A 21,832-nucleotide genomic window follows, 5' to 3' on the forward strand; every position below is an offset into this window, starting at 1 on the left:
CTCTTTGTTCCAATGAACCTTAAAAATAACTGCTATACATTTATATTATTTTGTTATTTGTGTAAAGGTTTGTGAACCACAGGCTGTGAACTCCTTAAGGATGTGGCGAGGCCCCTTCTGATTTTTGGTATACCCCTCTGCCACCCCAGAGCAGGCTCTCAGCACTTAGGCACTCATCAGGCGTTCAGTATGTCCAAAAAGCATCCTTTTGGAACGTCATAGTTGCTGTTGTTCTCACCTGCCTAGCACATTTTCAAGTACAGATCCTCGAACTACTTTTCCTAGTGGCCATCGCACCAGGGCCTCCGAGTGGGGCAAGACAGGGTTAGCAGATGATTTCACATTCCAGCGCTGCTCAAGTGGTGGTGCAGAGGGTTTCGCCTGCCGGCAGGAACCGCTTCTCCAAATTCCAAATAAACCCACACAAGTGACTTCTAGTAGGTTCTCACGCTTTTCCGATCTGATCCCACCCGTGCCCTGAAGGTGAGCTGCCTGGACCGCCAAAAGAGTTGAATGGCGAAATGAACGGGCCGCACAGCCAATCATGTTTCGATCTGCCCGGAAAAGGCGGGTCCCGGGAGTGTCATTGACAAAGCCGCGCGGGATTGGCGGGTCCGGAGCGGTCCGCGGTGGCGGGAGTTTTCGGATGTGTTGGCAGTGACCCCGGCAGCAGCGGTTGGGCTGAGTTGGGCCGACGGGGCGGGCGGCGGAACCAGGAAGGCCAGTCCGCCGCGGATTTCCGAGCTCCCGTCTTGTGGCTCGCATTGCGGCCGCCTTCTTTCCGTCCCCCAGAGCTGCGGGGAAAGATGGATCGGCACCGGCCGCGGCTGCACCACCCGAAGCAGGGCTCCGGCGCCGGGGCCCCCTATCCCGCCGCCGCCGCGCTTCGCGGCTGCCGGGAAAGCAAGATGCCGCGCAGGAAGGGCCCCCAGCACCCTCCGCCCCGCGCCGCTGAGGAGCCTGGAGAGAAACGCCCCAAGTTTGTAAGTTTCGCCTGGAGCTGTGGTGGGCGGCTTCTGCCTTGTGGAAGGGCTGCGGCTCAGGTCCCGGGATCCTTCAATTTCATTAAACTTTGACTTGGCTGACAGCCATGGGTGGATCCAAGAGGTCTGGGGGGTGAGGATGGGTTGGGGGGGGCGGTAAATTTTGTTCTAGGTTTCTAGGGCTGCCAGTCTCCTAATAGATTGACGACGACAGGGTCCAATTCTGTTTGGATCCTCGGACAAACACACTGATCACTGTGTTGCCCCACATTTGTTCTGGCTGACATGAAAAGCGGTTCAGATGTGTCTGTATTGACGTCACCTAGGTGCACATTGCATTTTTTAAGTCGAACTTCTCCCCACCCTTCTAGCGTCTTAAGAGTATGAGACATGGCAAAGTGAACTTTTAGGTGATAAGATTTCTTTTTCTGCTTAGTATTTTAAGCCACGAAGAACTTTTTAAGGTAGATGTAATTTTCCAAGTAGAAACAACTCATTTTAAAACTTGGCGGGCTATGTAGTCACTGCTAAGGAATGTTTTGCTTAGATTGGAAAGAAGTCTAAGTATTTGAAACTCGCTCTTCTGGTTGCTTCTCTTACTCACTTTGGCACCCAAGGGAGATGTTATGATCAACGGCTTGTGAATCTTCTTGTTGGTGTCAACTAGTGAAAGAATGCCTATTGATGTAATGCAATGATGATTGTTTTACGTTATGTGTGTGTAAACAAATTACTGAAGGTTGATAGCTCTGGGGTGAATCTAACAATTGAAAATTTAATATTGGATCCGTCCATTTTACTTAGGAGTAAGGAAAACTTTTTAAGTTATAGGTAAAATTATACAGTACTGCATGTGCCTTCTGTGGACAAATAAACACTCATTAGGAGTTTAAGTCAGGATACACATATTAAGGGAATAGAGATTTGTAGAGGAGGAGTGAGTTGCTAATTATAACAGTTAAAAATAGTGGTTGAATAAAACTGGGAGCAGAGCTATGATATATATCAGAATACTGAAAATGAGGGACAATATGGATAGTTTTGCTAAATTAAGTATCAAGATGGCCATAGGCCAGGTGAAGTTTTGCAGGAGGATCAACTATGTTGTTACTGTTATTTTAACAGAGCTGAGGAATAAATAGGATTGAGTTAAACTGGCAATGCAGGATTCTAGCCAAGGAAAAGAATCCTGGGGCAATGACTTTTCTTCTTTTTAGAGTCTACTCTCTGTGTTAGTAATGTCATTCCATTTTGTTTCTCACTCCTATGCTCCAGAATGCATGGGATCTGATTTTCTGTGACTCTTCCAGCAAAGAGGTCATGAAAACAGAACCTAAGCTAGTATTTAGGTTTAGTTTCACTGAAGGATGTATCAGGTGATTTGGATTCTAGGCAGTTTTTCATTTCTTAAGTACGTTCAAAGGGTTATTGTAAAGATGAAATGACCTCTAAAAGCAATACTTTGAAGCTTTAAAGTTATAAACATAACTAAAACAGTGTTTGCTTTTATTTTTTATTTATTTTAAGATTTATTTACTTATTCGAGAGCTTGCGCATGGGTGGGGACAGGCAGACTGAGAGGGAGAGGGTCCCAAGTGGACTCTGTGCTGATTGCAGAGCTTGGCACGGTGCTTGATCTCACCACCCTGAGATCATGACCTGAGCAGAAGGTCCCTTAATTGACTGCGCCCCCCAGGAGCTCCCACAGTGTTTGTTTTTAGATAGGAATCTGATTTGAATCATGGCTTCATAATTAATTTAGAGGTAATTTGGACTATTGATAATCCCTGACACTAATTTAGATTCTTGCTTACATGGCAGTTTCTTTAGCTATATTTCCCATTTCACTAATTCTCTTACCAGCGATTTTAATCTGCTATTTAACTTGTTTGGAATATTTAAGTTTAGCAATTACAGTTGACTCTTGAACAACATGGGTTTGAACTGTACAGGTCTACTTACGCATGGATTTCTTACAGTACAGTACTGTAAATTTATTTTTTCTTATGATTTTCTTAACATTTTCTTTTCTCTAGCTTTGTTATAAGAATACCGTATATAATACATATAACATGCAAAATATATGTTAATTGGTTATGTTATTGGTAAGGCTTCCAGTCAACAGTAGGCTATTGGTAGTAAGTTTTTGGGGAGTCAAAAGTTAGACATGAATTTTGACTGCATGGGGATCAATTGGTGCCCCTAACCCTTGTGTTGTTCAAGGGTCAACTGTATTTTTTATTTCTGTAGGTTCCATTTGTTTCTTCTTCAAATCTGCCTGGTCATTCCTGATAGTTCTTTGTTTCTTATTCTTTTATTTTTTTAGGCATTTCCTATGTGACTCTTTTTATTTGGTAGTTCTGGTGTGTGCAATTTTTGGACTGTCTACATTGACTTGCACTCATGGTGGCTTACTCTCTCCTCCTGTGCTTGGAGATCTTTGTAAGCTCATTGCTTTATCTTAACTTATCTTCCAAGGGGTAGTGGGGATGCTTTTTTCCGGAGTGCTTTTCTGGGAGTTCCACTGAATTGGCACCACCTCTTATTGAAGTAGGACTCTTAGAAAGCCCAGGGTTCCATGCTTAGCCCTAACGCTGTCCCTGGCCTGAGGCTTGGCGTGCCGATCTTAAGGCTGCCTTCTAAGCAGCTCTTCCCAGTCAGTCTAGTTCTGCACTGCTCTCAGTCTCACCCTAGTAACTCTTGTTTTGAGGATGGAGACTGTCCCTTCCTCATGAGATCTCAGCAGTGCCTCTACACGTGATTGTTCTGTAGTTGGGTTTGCCCTACTGCCAGATGTCAAGTCGGTTCTTGGCTTTCTCTTGATTTCGAATGGAGCCATGTGAGCCTGCATCTCTTTGGGTCACCTAGTCGTTAGGTCACGTCCTTGCCAGGGGCAGCTGCTTTTGACTGGAATGAGTAAGGTAGGTCGGTGATGTCACAGGAATAGGGATGATTTAGGTGTTTGGTGTTTTGCACCCTCCACAAAGCTGCAAGCTGGCGGTAGAACTGAGTGGGAAATTGGCCCCTTGCTCCAGTCGTAGATTAGGAAGGCGCAGGCTCTGGTGCTCACTGAAATCCTGGTTTACTTTGAGCCTTGATAAAGCAGACACATCCTTGTTTTCTACTGTATGTATAGTCATGAGTCTCAAGTTACTTTGGCTTGTATATAAAAGTTTGTAGTACAGAATTTCTCCCCATAGATCTGTGTAAATAGTAGAAATTATTCTATTGTAAATGTATGCTAGTTTGGCTGCACAGGAAATCACTGACTTTTGGGCTGTTTGTGGACTAACCGACTTGATTTCAGTAGGAAATATGGTAAGCAGTGAGTATTGAGATGCTGGGGATAGATACTGGGGGACAGGATGCAACCATTGGAGGCTGGGGACGGGGGACAAGGCAGGCACCTGGACGAAGGCTTTGTGAAGGTAGATAAGAGTTCAGGAGGATCAGAACTTTGTCCTGCCCCAGGTCACACTCTTAGTACCTGAGCCTGAGTCTGATTTCCCTTCTAGAACAGAACAAAAAAGTCGCCCTACTTGTCATGAAATGCCTTTTAGTGATGCTGGGCACTTCGTTCCTACCTTTTACTGCTCTTAGAAACACAGTACAAGCAGTGGTGGCCCCCACATCCAGATTGAGAGCAGGATGTGTGGCTTCTGGAGAAGTTCCCATCTCTAGGCTATGGGCCAGTTTTTTGATGCATTTGGTGCATTTGATGCCTGTGCATTTGGTGATCCTCGTTGGCAGAGCACATCTTCTTTTTAATTAAGAATATCCTTTAAAACTTATCACGGAATTTAGTGTAAATCTTGCATCTAATCTTATGGTTTCCATCAAACGGATTGTTAATTATTGTTTAATTGTATCATTACAGTACCTTCAATTTTGGTTGTGATTTTTCACCCTGTCCAGTAATATCTGTGTTTCTACCATTTTGGGCATCATTAATAATAGTAGTTAACCTTAATGAATGAACCAAGTTCTGTACACACACACACTCTCTCTCTCTCTCCTTTAACCCTTACAACAACCCAATGAGATGTGTGGTATTATTAGCATTGTTTGCTGGATGGGAAAAGCAAAGTGCAGAGGCTGAATTGCCTTAGGTCACACAGCTGCGTGTTGGTGAGGATGGGATTTGAACCCAGACAAGCTATTTCCCACATTTTTAGTCACTGTCCTATATTACTCTCCCATACTATTGGGAGTTTTAATCTTTATTACTTTTCTCATTCAGGGGCCATTAAAAATACTAACACCTTTAATGAATATAGAATTAGTGATTTCCTGATTATAGGCAGCTTGTGAGGTGGGAAGAGGTATGAGGTTGGAGAATCTTGTCTGTTGTACTGGGAACTTGGGGGGGAGTTGAAATCAGAGTAGGCTTGATGAGATCAGTGCCCTCCTCTTCCCCCCCCCCTCAGGTATATTTGGAGGCAGGTGTGGCAGGCTGAGTAATGACTCCCTCCCCCACAAAGATATTCATGTCTTAATCCCTGAAACCTGTGAGTGTTTCCTTCTATTGCTAAAAAGGACTTTAAGTTAAGGCTTTTAAAATGGGGAGATTATCCTGTATTACCAGGCTGGGCCCTAAATGAACACTAGGTGTCCTTGTAAAAGGGAGGCCGAGGGAGATTTGACTACAGAAAAGGAGAAGGTGATGTGACTCTAAGGCAGAGATTGCTGGTGTAGCCCCAAGCCAAAAATGGTGGCAGCCATCAGAAACTGGAAGAGGGAAGGAACTGGTCTTCTCTAGAGCTTCCAGAGGGAGAGTGCTACTGCTAACACCTTGATTTGAGCCCAGTGAAACTCATTTCTGACTTCAGGCCTCCAGAACTGAGAGAATACATTTTTGTTCTAAGCCATCAAGTTTGGTAATTTGTTTCAGCAGTTTCAGCAGCCGTAGGAAATGAACACAGCAGGTATGGTTCTGAGGGTGACCACACTGAAAGGTGTTGTTTAACAGTTTATATATGCGTGTTTAGGAGAACCATCAGATTCATCTAAATCTCTTCCTTGTGGTATCATTTTATTTTGGACTGTTTGTGATTGGGGGGTGGATATAAGATAATAGTTTGGTCCTCTGGAATAGCAACTAGAAGTTGAATTCATCTTGTTCTGCTGCATCATTTTCGTAGTTGCTAGAAAGCTGAGAAAAGGTGGAGGTGATTTCTGTGTGTTCTTTTTGAGTTTATTTCTTCATTGAGTCCTCAGCTAAAGTGATGCTTTCAGTTGTCCTAGAGTTAAATTGTCAAGAATTGTAGACAGTGTTCTTATATGAAGGCTTTAGGGACTTGAGTGTCATTCATGTCAAAATCCACCTAACCCATCCAACATTGAAACCTTCATAAGGTAAGATCATTTATTTTATTCAGGCTAGTCTTCTAAGTAAATTGACTAAATTGCCCCAGACTTTTTTTTTTCCCTGTTTATCCTTCCTAACAAGAGAAGTTTTTTTTTGTTTGTTTGTAATATATGATTTATCAAAAGAAACAAAATATATCAAGTGGCTTTTGGGAGTATGTTTAGCTGCTGAAAATAGATGATATATGGCATTTATTACTTCTGGATTACTCTGGATCTTTTTTGTGTGTGTTTGGTTGGGGGCAAAAAGGAGTGGGAATAGGGATAATTGTCTCAGATTTAGAGCAAGGCTTAATTGCTTTTTTTTAAAGACTCATGTCTTTAATTATGAAGCAAGCAAACTGACATACATTTATTACACTGTGAAACCTTGCATCTCATTTAGTCTGTCTGTAGCAATTGCTTCTGAACAGATGTTACCTGAAACACCTTTGTGCAGTTGGTAGAATTCTAAAATTTGTCATGCTTTTATTATTGTTGTCATGAATTAACTCTACTTTATGGCATAACTTTATTGCTGTGTCCTAGAATCTTTATATATTTATTGCCTTATAAATTGGATTTAAAATTGGCTTTTTATATGGAATGTAAATTAACATGTGTATAACTTGTTTATGCTTGCAGAATAATACAAGAAAAAACTGCTACGTATTATACTAATGTAATTGTCTTTAACTCAGCACATAGTATCCTCCAAACCAGGAATGAAATGAATGCTACAGAATATGCTTACCATCACACTCTGCTTGTTTCTCCCAGAAACTAATTTGACTTTTAGATCTATAAAATATAGATGAAGCATAACCTTTTAATTCATGGGATATTAAGGATCAAAGCATGAGCTTTCTTTGAACAGGGTCTACAAAGGTAACTTTTCTTTCCATAGCAGTAGGGTGGCATTGAAATACCTTACCGTTGGGAGTAATTTTCTCAAATAGCAAATCAAATAATCATTATTAACTTAGGGGAGGATTTAAGAGTTTCAGTAAGTTTCGTTTTGGTGCTGGAATATTTCAATTACTAGCTAATTAATGAGAACTGTTTGGAAATGCTTGCCATAGATTGTATTCTTCAAAAAGACCCACTGCCATCCTTTCTTTTCTTTTTTTTTTTGCCATCCTTTCTTACAGTTTTTATAGAAGAGGCATTGTGAGGAGCATGTATGGGCAGTGATGTGGACCACTGTTAGGGCTCGAATCCTGCCCGTGTTACGCATTCGCTTGGGCAACTTCCTTCTCTCTGTGCCTCTGTTTCCTCATGTGTAAAATGGGATTGTTGGGAAGATTAGAAGTTACTGTGTGATGGGCCTGGAATAGCACCTGGCTCGTTGTAACCACGATGTAAATATTTGCCATTTATAGGATTGTCGTTGCTGTCATCATCAGTAGTAATAGTAGTAGTAGTCCAATGTTTTCTAGATTTTAGGGCATTGGGGATATTACACTGGGTAGTTGAATTACTTCCCTATGCTGGAAACTCTTCACAGGGTCAGGCTTTTTCCTCGTGGTGTGTGGCGGGGGCAGAGTCCTGCTGTTCTCAGTTCTCCCCCTGGGGTGCCGGGTAACATTCGGGTTGATGCAGTCTTCTGGTTGAGATGGCTGCATGGTCAGAGCAAGGTTCTCAAGCTTTCTAGGGGTTATGTTTTCATACATAAAATGGGGATCATGAAACTATGACACTTGCATACAGATGAAACTTAGAAGAGAAACCTATGAAGGCAACAACCTCAGACTTAGGAAAAAAATTCTTGTGATGCTCCAATGTGGACTTGAATGATAATAAAAATAATGTTACTTATATATGTATAGATATAAACTAAAAATATAACTCCTTATGCTTATGGCTCTTTTACAACTATAAAACTCAAACAGATTTTCACATAAAACCCAAAACAAAACTATAAAACCAATAAAATTCAAATGAACAACATTAATTTAATGTGATTGATGATGTTTTGCTGAAATTAAGTCATCGTTGTTGGATTTAATAGTGGGAAGATATGTGTATGGTTTGCTGTTTTCCTTTCTGTCAGCTTGACTCTTGGATGGAAATGGAATCTCAGAGGCTGAGGAAGCAAAGGACAGTGACAAAGCCAAAGACTCAGCCCCACACTATTGGTAGAGACCTGACATCTACCATTACTGTCTTTTTCACAAGATCTTAACTTGAGGCTCTGGGTGAAGTAGTGAACTCTTATAAACCTGGTTATGATAAAATAATAATCTAGCCATATGTAGATACTTTCTACTCAATTGTATGAAATTGTTGAAAAGGAGCAGAAAGAATCGGAGCCAAGATCACCAGCATCTATATTCATTTTTTTTCTTGAAATTTACCTTGCCATAGCTTTGAGTACATGGTTCCTTGAATAGTGTCATTTTGGAATTAGGGACAACCATTTGGAACAGAATTCTTCCTAAGTAGAGGAGATTGTGAAAACCTATGTATCGTGATTGATGTTGTTTGACCTTCTTCTAGTGCCCTGTTTGATGTGTACATACACACACACACACACACACTCACGCACACACACACATGCAAGTGTGGCCACCAGAAGCCACACTTCTGATAGAAGGACCATGGTTTAGAGTGGTCATTCAGATTGTCCAGATGATGCTTATTTTACTTCAAATGTTTAAGATAATCTTGGAAAAATACAAAATTTAAAAAGACTTATGGACCTGGAGAGTCCGTGAGGGGATCGGCAGACTCGGTTTGAGGAATCCAAGGGATGACTTGAGAAGTTAGTCGAGTACTGGAACCCGGCAAAGGTTTTGCCCCTTTAGTTCTTCATCTAGCGATGAGCTATAAGTGATTAGTGTTTCTCAGTTGTGAAGATATATACAGTGTGCTTCAAAACAGTTTACTTCTTAATAGTCTATTAAGGGTAGATATTTCCTTTGCAATTTAAAAATATATATATATTTTGTCATACAAAAGAAGTATAGAACACTATGTAATCACCAGTGTCAGAAATGAAACTTTATAAATCCTATTGAAATGTCTGTTTTCTCCTTTCCTATCAGTATTTCCTTATAATCTTTCCTCTTCATTTTCTTGAGGTAGGGGCTTACAGGGCTTTTTATTTATTTCATGAGGGACCTTCATGGGTTAAAGACGGCTAAATACCTGTTCAGCTCTCCAAGGAAATTATCGTTAATTCTAGGTTATTCTGGAAGTTAAAAAAGAAAAGCACATGCTTCTTTTGGAGTTATGATGTAGAATTTCTTGAAACTCTCAGTGAGATACATGGATTAGTCTAATTGTAAGATCCATAATAGTGCATTTATTTGGCTTATTTTATTATAAATTATCTTCCCAGGATGTGGGAAGTTTATCCTGTAATTGCTGCATTTTCCTGAGGTGAGTTGTTTATTTGGGCATCAGAAAATGAAACTTTGTAACATTCAGTTTTTAACTAGGATTTACAAATTGGTGACATTAATTATGGAGTATACTATAGTATTAAACTCTTGTGTTGATCAAATCCTTGGGTAGAAAGCAATTCATAAGGACAATTACAATTCATTCCTAATGAAAAATCTGACAGTCTGAGAAATGAACACAAAAACCAGAATGCAGATAATCTGTAATCAGAAATTCAATGTGACAGTTTCATTTCTTTATAAAAGGTGATGGTCTCCAATTAAAACCATGCTCAAACTTCATTCAGCCTCCCTTTGGAAGTTATTATTTTGCTGTTATTGATATGTTATTTTGTATCTTGAACCTGTTTTCACTTTATGCATGTGTTTGTGAGCTTTTGGAAATCACTTTCTCTGCAGTGCTTGGCATAGGCTTGAGCTTACTGCTATAGGTCTGTGAATGCTTGGCTAATTGAAAATCTATGCAAAATTACTCTTGTAACCTTACACCACCTGGTTCATTAATCTATTCATGATTAATTTAAATTTAAATGTTATTGATATACCCTAAATGTCTTTATTTTTATAAAAGATTTCAGTGATGGTGGGGAAGGACATGTAAAGGCCACCAGAAATATATCTGGGTCACCGGAGAACTGAGCCTGCCCATTCAGGCTCCTCCAGGGGCCAGCAATGTGGCTTGAGAGGTAAAGAGGGCTGAGGATGGATTCAGTGGATTCAAATATGGCTGTGTATCCTTGGGCAAATTAATGAACTTCAGTACCTCAGTTTTCCTATCTGTAAAATGGAATAGATAACCACAGCATGTCCACTTATAGCTTGTTGGGAGGATGAGTTGAGGTAATGGATGTTTCAGTAGCTTGGGCACAATGCCTAGCAGTTAATACATGACAGCTATTAGGAGTTTTACTCTTTTGATTCTTTCTCAGATACCAGAGTAGGGGGGGGGAATCTCATCTGTAGTGTTGAATTCTCTAGGGCTGGTCATTTTGAAGGAGATGTTACAGGATCTCCGTTATTGGCAGCATTTTGACCATTCTTTTCAGCTTCCCATCTCCCTTTCTCCTTGTGTTCCTGTTGGACAACCTGTATTGTGTCCAGGAACCCGACCTTGATCAAGTGGGGAACACACCAAGAGGTTTGGTTCCTGGACATACTCCCCTCCTCTCTGTTTCATCTAGATCTCCAGCCCCTTGACCTTGCCTCTCTTTCCCTGTCAGTTTCCTGCCGACTTTTGCTCCACACTATACCCACACTCCACTAAAGTAACCCTGGCACTTTTGAACTAGGATGCCTCCCATTCCTCACCTCCTCAAGCCTGACACAAGGTAGACTGTAAATAAATAGAATCTCTGGTTTCCTCGTCCATTTGCCTCAGATCTCCAAGCCTGGAGCAAGCCGACAGGCCCTCTGGGTCTTGAACTGCTGCCTGGGGGTGGAAACCCTCCCAGCTATGTGAACTGATTCCCTTACATTCGGGGATCTATGGGCCCGCTGACTAGCTGGGTCCTCAAAGCTGCTAGATAATCATCATCACAATAGCTACATTTATTCAGCGTTCCCAGTGGGCTGGGCACTATTTTAATCACTTAATCCTAATTCACTGCTTTGAAGTAGGCACTCTCACCACCCTTGTGTTGCACGTGATGGAACTGAGGCGGGGAGAGGGGTTTGGGGCCTTTCCTGAGCTGCAGCAGCTGGGGATAGGGGGTGAGGAAACCAGCACAGCCGGGTCTAACTCCAGAGCCCTGGCTTTGAACTAGCTCTCTGGTTACCTTCTTTTTCATTTCTCTTAACGTTTATGCTAAACCGTTATCATCACTCTCTTTACCTTCCCTATGGGCCTGATTCCTTTTTGTTGTAAATAGTTTTTTAAATTGAAAAAGTAATGTATACACCTCTTAAAAAGGTCAGCAGTGTAAGAGTACAGAGCGAGCTTCCCGAGACTTCCTTGCGCCCCAGACCTGCCATTCAGCTTGTTCCCGAACAGCGGCCGCGGTGACTTCTATTAATTTCTTTTGTATCCTTTAATGATATTCTGTGTGTGTGTGTAAAATACTCACTTGTCTCCACACGGGAACATTCCACTGCTTTCGCTTAAAAGATCTTAGAGATGGTTACTTCTGACTCTTCGCGCTCCCCTTGACACCTTCTTCAGAGAGAAAATAAAGGCCGTTTTGCTTGAACTTGCACAATTTCCCGCTGTCTGCACCTGTAATCTTCTCTATTTGCAACTCTTCCTCCTTTCCCCTCCAATATCCACAGAAGAAATGTCTGTTTTCCTGTTCAAGGTTAATCCCTTTACCTCTGTTCTTGACCAGTCCCATTCCATTAGGTATGTTTCACTCTTTATAGGCTGCATTCTCCAAGAATGCTCCAGTGCCTCTCATTATAAAAGAAAAAGCAGAAGCAAAACCAAACAGCCTCCCTCTCCGACTTTCTCTTGACCCTTCTCCCCCTCTGAATACTATGCTTTGCTTCCTTCCCTTATAGTCAGTTAGTTCTTTTCATTTATTCAGTAAATATTTGAATGCTCTTTATACCAAGTATAGCACAGGTAGACACAATTTGGTCCTTGTCTTGAAGAGGCTCCCATTCAGTCTGGTATGAAGAGAGGTGTGAACCAACAAGTGGGAAGTGTTACCAAGCAGTCTATTTTGTGCCATCTTGAAGGACTCAGGCTCTGAAATTAACCTGGATTTAAATCCTGCTCTGTATTTGATAGCTGTGTGACCTTGGAAAATTACTGTGTTTTTTGTTTGTTTCTTCATCTATGAGATGGGAACAGTAGTACCTATGTGGGACATTGGATATGATGATTCAGTGTGTTAGAATGGGGGTTGACACATAAGTATTAAACAGCTCTTAGCTTGTTGCTGCTCTTAGGATGGCATTGGCAAAGGTACCAGTAGAGTGTTCTCGTCGAGGAGGGATTCAGCCACCTTCCAGTGGTTCCTCAACCTTGCCTTTGCTTCTGTTCTTTCCACTGAAATTGCTTTGGCAGATCAACAATTGCCAACCTGGTGGCTGATTTTCAAACTTCATCTTACTTAACTTCACAGGATTAGCACTGACCTCTCGCTTCTTGAAACCTTTGCCATGACGTGTTCTTCTCTTCTGATCTTTGCTCATCTTTCTTCTCACCCTTTTAAATTGGTGTTCCCAAGTACTGTCTCCGACCATCTTCCAGTTTATACCTCCTTTCAGCCTGAGCTTGTCCATTTCTTTAGCTCTTACTACTACCTAGATCAGCGTTTTTCAGGAGGACTTTCTGTGATGAGATAATCTGTCCTGCTGTGTCCAGTTTGATAGTCACTAGCTGTATGAGGGTAATGTTCCCAAATTGCTGGATTTTTAATTTGGCTTAATTTGAATTAATTTAAATAGCCCTATGTAGCTAATGGCCAATGACAAACTTTGACCTACATTCATTTTTAAAGGGACTGCCTGTGGCCCTCAGCGTCTTCTGTAAGTCAGGCTGCCTACCGGTGATGTGATGATTCATTCCTGTTGGAGAACATGCACATCTTATTCTGGCCAAGATGATGCACTTTCATAGCCTCTGATGTCACCATCAATGATAGTTTTATGAGCCAAACAACATCAGCAATGACAGAACCAGTCACACCCATTAGAAGGGCTGTCATCAAGAAGACAAGAGATAACAAGTGATGGTGAGGATGTAAAGGGAACCCTCATGCACTGTTGGTGGGAATGTAAATTGGTTCAGCCACTGTGGAAAACACTATGGAGGTTCCTCAAAAAATTGTAAATAAGACTACCATATAATTCAGCAGTCCCACAGGATATATATCCAAAGGAGATGAAATCAAGATCTCAAAGAGACATGGCACTCCCATGTCTATTGCAGCATTATTCACAATAGTCTAGATACAGAAACAATCTAAATGTCTAAATGGACCAAAAAAAGATGCAGTATCTATACACACACAATGGAATATTTTTCAGCCATGAGAAAGAAGGAAATTCTGCCCTTTGCAAGAACACGGATGGACCTGGAGGACATGTGCTTAGTGAGATAAGCCAGACAGAGAAAGACAGATATTGTATGACATCACTTATCATGTGGAATCTAAAAAAGCCGAACTTGTACAGAGAAGAATGGTGGTTAACAGGGGCCAGGGAGGTGGGAGGGATGGGGGAACTGGGGAGATGTTAAAGGCTACAAACTTCCAACTAAAACATAAGTTCGAGATCTCTAATGCACAGCATAGTGATTAGAGTCAACAATACTGTATCATCTACTCCAAAATCGCCGAGACCAGATCTCAAATGTTCTCACTACAGAAAATAAGTGATAATTATGTGATATGATAGAGGTATAACTAAAACGATGGTGGTAATCATTGCAATATATAAATGTATGAAATCACTTTGTGTACCTTAAACTTACACAATGTTAAGTGTCAGTGAGATCTTGAAAAGAAATAGGGGAGGATTATCTTCACACCATTGCAAGATCTGCAGTCCTGAATAATTTGCACTAGGCTATTAGGATTATTGGGTGCCTTCTCATGACTACGACTGTCAGTTGAAGACTTCCCCATAATCCTTGTTGACCTGTTTTATTGGTGTCATTGAATGGTGCGATTATCAACATGAAACTATGGACTTTTAGAAGTACTTTGCAAATATACTTGGGTTATTGTTAGAGCTGAATTTTGGCATCGCTGGAAGATTGCCAAGGGCAGTTTAGGCTGTAGTTGCTTGAGTTTGCAGCTTGACTACAGAACTTGGTGTGTTCAATACCTAATGTGTGACATAGAATGCTACGTGTTGGAATTTCACTGTGTCGTGATATGTCACAGTGCAGATTTGGTGCAGTATTGGGCTGTTCTCTATCTGATCCCAATCAAGGCTTTATCTTTCCAGATTCCTCTGGATGACAAGTGCAAAGAAAAGCATTAAGATGGGAGAACCTGTGTATTTCAGTATGGGTAGCCCTCGCAGGACAGTTACTTTTGGGATATTATTTTTTGAATCACCAGAAAGAGAAAATAAGTGACCTAGGCTCTTTATTTTTTTCTCTAGAGCCTGTTGGATTGTCAACTCACTCAGGGCAGCTGCAGTGTTTCATAGGTCTTTTTGGGCCAGGCCTAGTGTGTTGTCGGCTTAGCTTAGATGCTAATTATATCCAGCTTGGTTAATATTTCTAGAAGAAATGTAAAATGCACTACATTTTATGCATAATACTAGGACTGAATGTAAGAGTTGGGATTGTGCTCTTTTTCTCTGTTTTTCAGATGTAACTTTGTAATATGCAATCATCCTTTGGGCTCATTTGCAGTGACAAACCAGTGTAGACACTAGTAACAAAAAGTAGTAATCAAATTATGCAAGAAAATTTTTTGGTGATTTAGTTATTATAGAGTTCAAACGTCATCAATAATTAAAAATATTTAATTGTCTTTGATTGCTATTTCCCTATAATTTTTGATTTGGATGTGTGTGTGTGTGTATGTGCATTTTCTTGAATGTGGATATTTTTGTGGCTTATATTTTAGTCTGAATTGGGAGGGCATGGTTTTCTAAGGCTTGTGGTATATACTGCAGTTTAAATTCTATGAATTAGAAATAAAAAAAAACTATTCCCTCCATCTCTATTATACACGTAAGAGAGCAACTTTAAGACATAAATGGGGAAACTCCCTGGCAAAACATATTCTTGGGGCACCTGGGTGGCTCAGTGGGTTAAGCATCTGCCTTCAGCTCAGGTCATGATCCTGGGGTCCTGGAATCGAGCCCCACATTGGGCTCCCTGCTCAGAGGGGAGTCTGCTTCTCCCTCTCTACCTCTCCTTCTCCCTCTTCCCCTTCCTCTGCTCGTGCTCTCTCTCTCTCTCAAATAAATAAAATCTTTTAAAAAAACCATATTCTTGTTAGTCAGTTTATAGAAATCACAATCCCACCCCCTACCCCCACCCCCACCTCCACCTCCAGCTTCTTATAGTCACTCACCTGAACTTTTAAGATATAACTTTGTGGTCAGTGTTATAACACTTAATAATCATCCAGTTGTAATTATGCTCATTTTTCTTGTTAAGATTTCATTTTCAAATTTCGTTGCCTCAGAAATTGCCTTGTTTCCACTGTGAGTCCTTCCTAGATTTGATAACAGCAGCTATCCCATTGTAGCGGAGACTGAGGGAAGGGAAGGGGAATGAGTCTGGGTTTTGGAGTCACAGTGACCAAGGGTCCATTTCCAGCCTGGCCACTTTTCACTCTGACAAATCCCTTCTGTGACACTTCATTTTCTGATGTCTAAGATGGGGATAATGGCTAATTAATAGGATTGTTGGGTGTATTGGTGATTATGAAGGGTGCTCAGGAAGTGGTGGTGATCATGATGAGGCGGGTTATATCATCTGGGTACTGGGGGAGTCTTGGGTTTTGTCTCAGTCAGTGCCTATTTTGGCTTAAAGAAACAGACACCCCCCCCATACAATATCTAGTTTGAAATTGGAAAGGGCAGTTGTAAAGATACAGAGGGGTATATTCTTGGATCAAGCACAGTAAATGTAGCTGGTCCTCCCAAGGATTTGGAACCAAGAACTGAGAGCTGGCAGCTTCTCTCATTCTCTCTTTTTGGGGGTCATACAGCCTTGTTTTGCTTCTCACTAGGCATTTGTATCTCCGCAAAGCACAGCTTCTGTTTCTTTGATCTTCACACAGCCAAGCTCAGAGCCTCACGGTTCCAGACATACATGCTCTTGACCCATGCGAGAACACATTCTCATTCTCATCTCTGAATCCCAAATCCAGATTTTTGGTAGAGTGAGGATTTGATTGGCTCTGCTTGGGTGTAGGGGTTGAGCTCTGCTCACATCTGTGGTCAGGCCTGGCTCACAGAGAACAGTGAAGCCTTCTGGGTCCACCCCAGTGATACAGAGAAGAGTTCTGTGCGTGAGGTCGAAAAGCCAACAAGTATCTACCATATCGACACATGTGGGTCTTTGGAGATTCCTTGATGATAGTCTTGGAACTGGAAGACTGAGTTCAGAAGAGTTTGTCCAAGTTAGTGGTTTTTAACCCAGGTTGCCCATTAGAGTCACCTGTGGGAGCTTTACAAGTATGTGTGACAGGCTCTACCTTTGGGTATTCTGATTCAGTTGATTTGGAATGTTAAGAAAACAAAAACTCTTCAGCTGATTCTCATGTGTGGTCAGGTTGAAAACCACTGACCTAAAATGTTCCCTGTACTAGGTCTAGGCATTCAAAGATGAGGGAAACAAGGTCCCTGGCACATTAAAAACAAAACAACAACAAAAAAGAAAACAAAGTACATAAACACAAACTGCAAGCAATGATCAGCAAGGGAATTGTAAACAAAGAGCTTTGGATGAGAGAGGTGGGCTCATCATTTCTTGATGATGATGAAGAGTGACCCACCCTTACCACAGGTTTATACGTGCAATACCTACTCAGTATGTCTGCTTACCTCCCATTTCATTCACCCATCTAGCTGTCCCTGTCCTGAGGCCCAGGCTCTGGGCATGGCCTTGGGAAACTGCCACTGCTTGAGTTCTCAGCCCCAAAGAAAAATGGCAACACGTGAGAGGCCTCAGCAGCTGTGAAGAGAATGGTCCAGTATAACTGAAGCCCAGCAAGTAGCACTGCTGGCAAAATGACCATGACAAAAATCCTGCTCTCAGGAGCCCACACCCACTTTGGGGAGGGGACCTGCACACATTTACATCAGTAACAAATGGATTTCAGTGGATTAGAGATTGATTTCAGTGCCCAGTGGGAGGAGACTGTTGGATGTGGCCTTGAGGAGAATGATGGTCACCTGAACCAAGGTGATACTGGTGGGGATGTTAGCGGAAAGGAAGGGGACTTGATGTGGCTTTTTCAACTAAGGCTCCAGACAGGCCTATGAGGACAGACGCTTCCTACTCTCCTGGTACTGGGAGAAACTGAAGCGCACAGAGTTTAAGCGCCCAGGGTCACACAGCTGATCAGTATCTGAGCTGGATTCCAATCTAGGTGAGTTAGCTTCTAGAACCCAGGCTGTTAGCCTCCTGCTGGGTAATGCAGGGCAGTACGTAAGAGTCATAGGAGAGGCGTGCTTGTGGGAAAGTTAGAGAACCTTCCTGAAGCAGGCGGTGTTTGAAGGTGAGTAGGTGAACGTACAGGGTAACAGAAACAGCCAGAGCACGGGTATGGAGAAGGAAGGGACTAGGACAGCGTCTCGGTCAGAGCCCAGACAGGAAATTGAAACATTGGTCGGTCAATTTAACAGGGGAATTGCTTACAAAAATGTTGGAGGGGAAAGGGCAAAGAGGGGATGTTGTCTGAGAGAGACCCTGCGGCGGGGCTCAGATATCTGTGGGAATTCGGCCATTTGGGACCCCCTGTGGGAGGACCCCCTAGGGCTGGGGCTCAGACTCCGGTGGGATCTGAGAGATTAGGTTGTAATTAAACTGCTGTAATTAAATTTTCTAACTTTCCTTTCTGCAAACATGCTTGGCTATTCCTTCGACTACCCCCCCCACCCCCCATCCCCTAATTCTATGTTAATGTAATAGAACTAGCTGAGTTGGTCCAAAAACTGCCTTTGTGGGCTTTACAGTGTTTTGAGAGTATTTCTAATACTTAGTAAATAACGCCGGGCAACGTGGGCCAACAAGCCCCTTAAAGAGCCCTGAAGGAAATGGTTGAGAATAACCCTGTTGCTTTCGTGCCTCTGGGGCGTCTGGTATCCTGTGCGGATTCAGCTGTTGTTTTCCTGGTTGAGTTGATTATTCATAGCGTGTTTTAGTACTTTTTGTGTTTGTGACTGTTCCATTAGAGGAGTAGAAAAGCCCTTGGCCTTAACGCGGCCTGGCGCCCACCTGCTGCGGCCCCTCTCTTCTGACTTTGGCGTGTTGGCTGTAGCACAGATTCCCTGGTCCTTGGGCGCCCTAGACCTGCTCTTTTCCAGAGGCTGTTTTTCCTCTGAGCTGCTTTCCTCGTCCACACAGCTTCCCCCTTAGTCCGCTTTCAGCCCTGCTCCAACGCCACTCTCAGGCAGGCCTCTGCAGGCCCCAGCTCCCCACGCTGAAAACTGCAAGCTGCAGACGCTCCCGGCTGGCCTCCTAGCCTCCCCTCCCCGCTGCTGTTCATTTCAGCAGAACAAGCGTCACCTTCCAACATCCTCTGTAACTTCTTTAAGGTGTTTACCGTCACTTTCCCAAGAGAAGGAAAGTTCCTTTAGGACAGGAGTCCTTGTTTTATTTACCAGTATACTCCTTGTCAAGAATCTAGTAATGTTTAATAAACATTTGCTGCTTGCCGGCCTTCCGATTCTGTTACGCTGTCAGAAGAGGAAATTTTCTGTTACAAGTTTTACCCAAATCATGGCTGAAGATTATAGCCATGATCGAAGACAAAAGTCAAATTAATGTTTGCATGTTAATAGCATGTATTTAAGCAGATGTAATTAGCAAGGAGAGCTTGCTTTGCCTTCTGGTCACCATTGAACACCTCTGATGTGTGCTGGTTTCATGGTCTCTTATTGTGGTTATTGCTGCTCTTTTGGCTTTAAGCTCCTAAGGGCGGGGACCGGGTCCTCTTCGTTTTTGATGTACTGTCTTGCCCATGTTGGCAGCCTGATTGTGCAGTAGCAAGATTAAGACATTAGGTTTTTGCTTAAAATCCTAAGTCCTATTTTATTTTGGTACCATGTCCTCCTTTGCATGAAAAAGTTATCAGGTGAGTGGTATTTACCTTAACATTCTCAACATGAGATCGTTTACATTTACAATAAAGAAAAATGATAGATTTCTTTTATCTCTGCCATTAATAAGTGTCATAAAATAGAAAAATAAAGCTAAGTCAATATGTTATGGCCACAGAAATTGAATTTGTGTCAAAAGGATTTGTGCTTGTGATGTAGTGATTTGTATATTTTTCTTGGAATTAAGTCTAGCAGGTGACAACATCAATAATTCACAAAACCAAGGAGCTTTTTGAAATTAATTTATATATGAATTACAAAACCAGTGAGTAATGTGCTTAATGTATTCTGACATATTTGAAAATATGCATTAAAAAACCCTAGCCTATTAAAGCCTGTGTTTACAATATTAGATTTTTTTAGATTTTTTTTTAACTACATACATTATTATTTGAAAAGGAACTTATCTATATTTTCTGCTTGGTGTGGAAAGTATTATCCATAGTAATGTAAAAAAGCTTTTCTCATTATAAAAATAAGCCTATTCTAGACAACTGGGAAAATACAGGAAAATGGGAAAAAAATTGCTCCAGATCCCACAATGTGGATATGTAAAATTAAAAATGGTTCCTGTCTTTTTTTTTTTTGCATAAGTGTATTAATGGAATTGGAGTTATATCGCATATGCAATTTTAAAAGCAACTTTTTTTCATGTAACAATTGTAAGCATTTTCCTATGTCATTATAGTCCATATGGCAGGACTATAGTTATTTAATCATTCCCATATTCTGGGAAGTTTTAGGTTGATTACAGCTCTAGCTATTTAAGATAAACTCTATAGTAACAAATATTTGTGTAAACCTGGTTTTATTTTCTAATTCTAGAAGTAGAATTACTAGGTTAAAGAATGTGAACATAGAATTTATTTCACCAAATCATTCTCTAAAAAGGTTCAACAAAACTTAATTTCCTTACGGTGATGTTAGAATGTAAAAAAACCAAAAAACCAAAATCCTTCTTGAACAGATAAAGAATGATGCATGGTGCTGTGTTAGCTTTGGGAATATTCCGTCTACGTTTGTGTCATGGACAAGACCTCTAGGAGACTGAATCACGCTCAGAAATAACCCAGTAGTTTAGATAAGCTTCAAGGTAATTCTGGAAGCCCTAGGACCATTTCCTACCGTGAATACTTTAAATACTTTTCAGCCTTCTCCGGATGACTGTAAAGGTCTTGGATTCTGGTGACCTAGAACCAAATCTACTTGTAGAGCAGCTTAGAGATTTGAATTGCCTTTCCTTGGACCCATTGCAGAGGAGTTTTTGATCTGGTCATAGAGGTGGAAAGAACTGGAACGGCTGAGGACGACATATTAAAATAGGTATTCAAACTGTTAACTAGAATTAGCCGTTCTGTTTTCCCTTTAATTTTACCTCACCGTTGAGGTTTATTGAAGGAAAAAAAAAATGGAGTTCTATTAGAATAAAAAGACTTGTTAGGGGCCCAGCTCCTGTGATGTCATCTAGGAGAGAGGTCCAAGTAACAATCTGATAATTGGTTTTTCTAGAGAGGCGGTGGTTTTCTAGCAGTTCTGTTGCTGCCTTTTGATCCTTTTGAAAACCTTGAGTTATCTTAGAAATTAATTTTTTCACTTCTCTGAATACTTGAATGATGTCTCTTCCTGAAAGCTAATATTTCTCGATGACTCTCCTTTCCCAAAGAAGGAATTATGGAGAAGGGAGGTTGGATTCTGGGGTGGGTGAGAGCAGAGAAGCCTGGGGTAATGGCCAGGTGTTTATCTTTCTGAGGTAGGCAGGGTTTGGTTTTGAATAAATGAACAGATTAAAAGAAGGTGGAGAGTTTTTACTCCTTCTCACCTGTCCCTAACATCCCTTACTTGTTTCCACCTGGGGCTAAAAATGCGACCACATGAAGAGCCAGTCAACTTAAAAAGCTTTTCTTTAGGTTATCAAAGAGCCAGCTCTACTCTTATCCTCGGTGCTATGAAAGCTTCAGTATTATTTTTGGACACTTCTGAGCTGTTAAATATGGAGCCCTTGAATAGTTTCACGTCTAGGTATGCTGTGTCATTGCCTGGGAAATGAACCTTAGGCTCTGTAGGTGTGGTTAGTGTCATGATTAGTAATATTCCTTTACATTCCTGCAATCTTTACAATTGGCATTGACATTAAAACAAATAGGGTGTGTGGACCAGAAATGTTGTTAGGATAAAGTACATGTTCTTATTTGGTGGAAAGGAATCTGGAATTGGAAACAAGTCTGAGCAGTGCTTTAACATAACCTCACCCACATCTTCTGATTAAAAGAAGATTGATCCGTTCTTCCTTTTCGGTGTAACTTTGTTGTCAGTCCGTTATGGGCTTTTTTGACAAGGAAATAGTGTCATGGCCCGGTT

General features: G+C 41.4%; 1 protein-coding gene across 4 annotated transcripts in view; it reads left to right on the forward strand.

Moving 5' to 3' along the window:
- The first annotated feature begins 806 nt into the window (after positions 1–806).
- The window catches only part of DIAPH3 (diaphanous related formin 3), a 488,058-nt gene continuing 467,032 nt past the window's right edge, over positions 807–21,832 (forward strand). For all 4 annotated transcript variants that reach the window (XM_021697835.2, XM_021697836.2, XM_021697837.2 and 1 more), the window contains exon 1: positions 807–983. In XM_021697835.2, coding sequence (XP_021553510.2) covers positions 807–983 — 177 coding nt within the window. The remainder of the gene's footprint in view (positions 984–21,832) is intronic.

This window comes from Neomonachus schauinslandi, chromosome 3 (assembly GCF_002201575.2).
Source record: "Neomonachus schauinslandi chromosome 3, ASM220157v2, whole genome shotgun sequence".
In the NCBI taxonomy this organism is placed as follows: domain Eukaryota; kingdom Metazoa; phylum Chordata; class Mammalia; order Carnivora; family Phocidae; genus Neomonachus; species Neomonachus schauinslandi.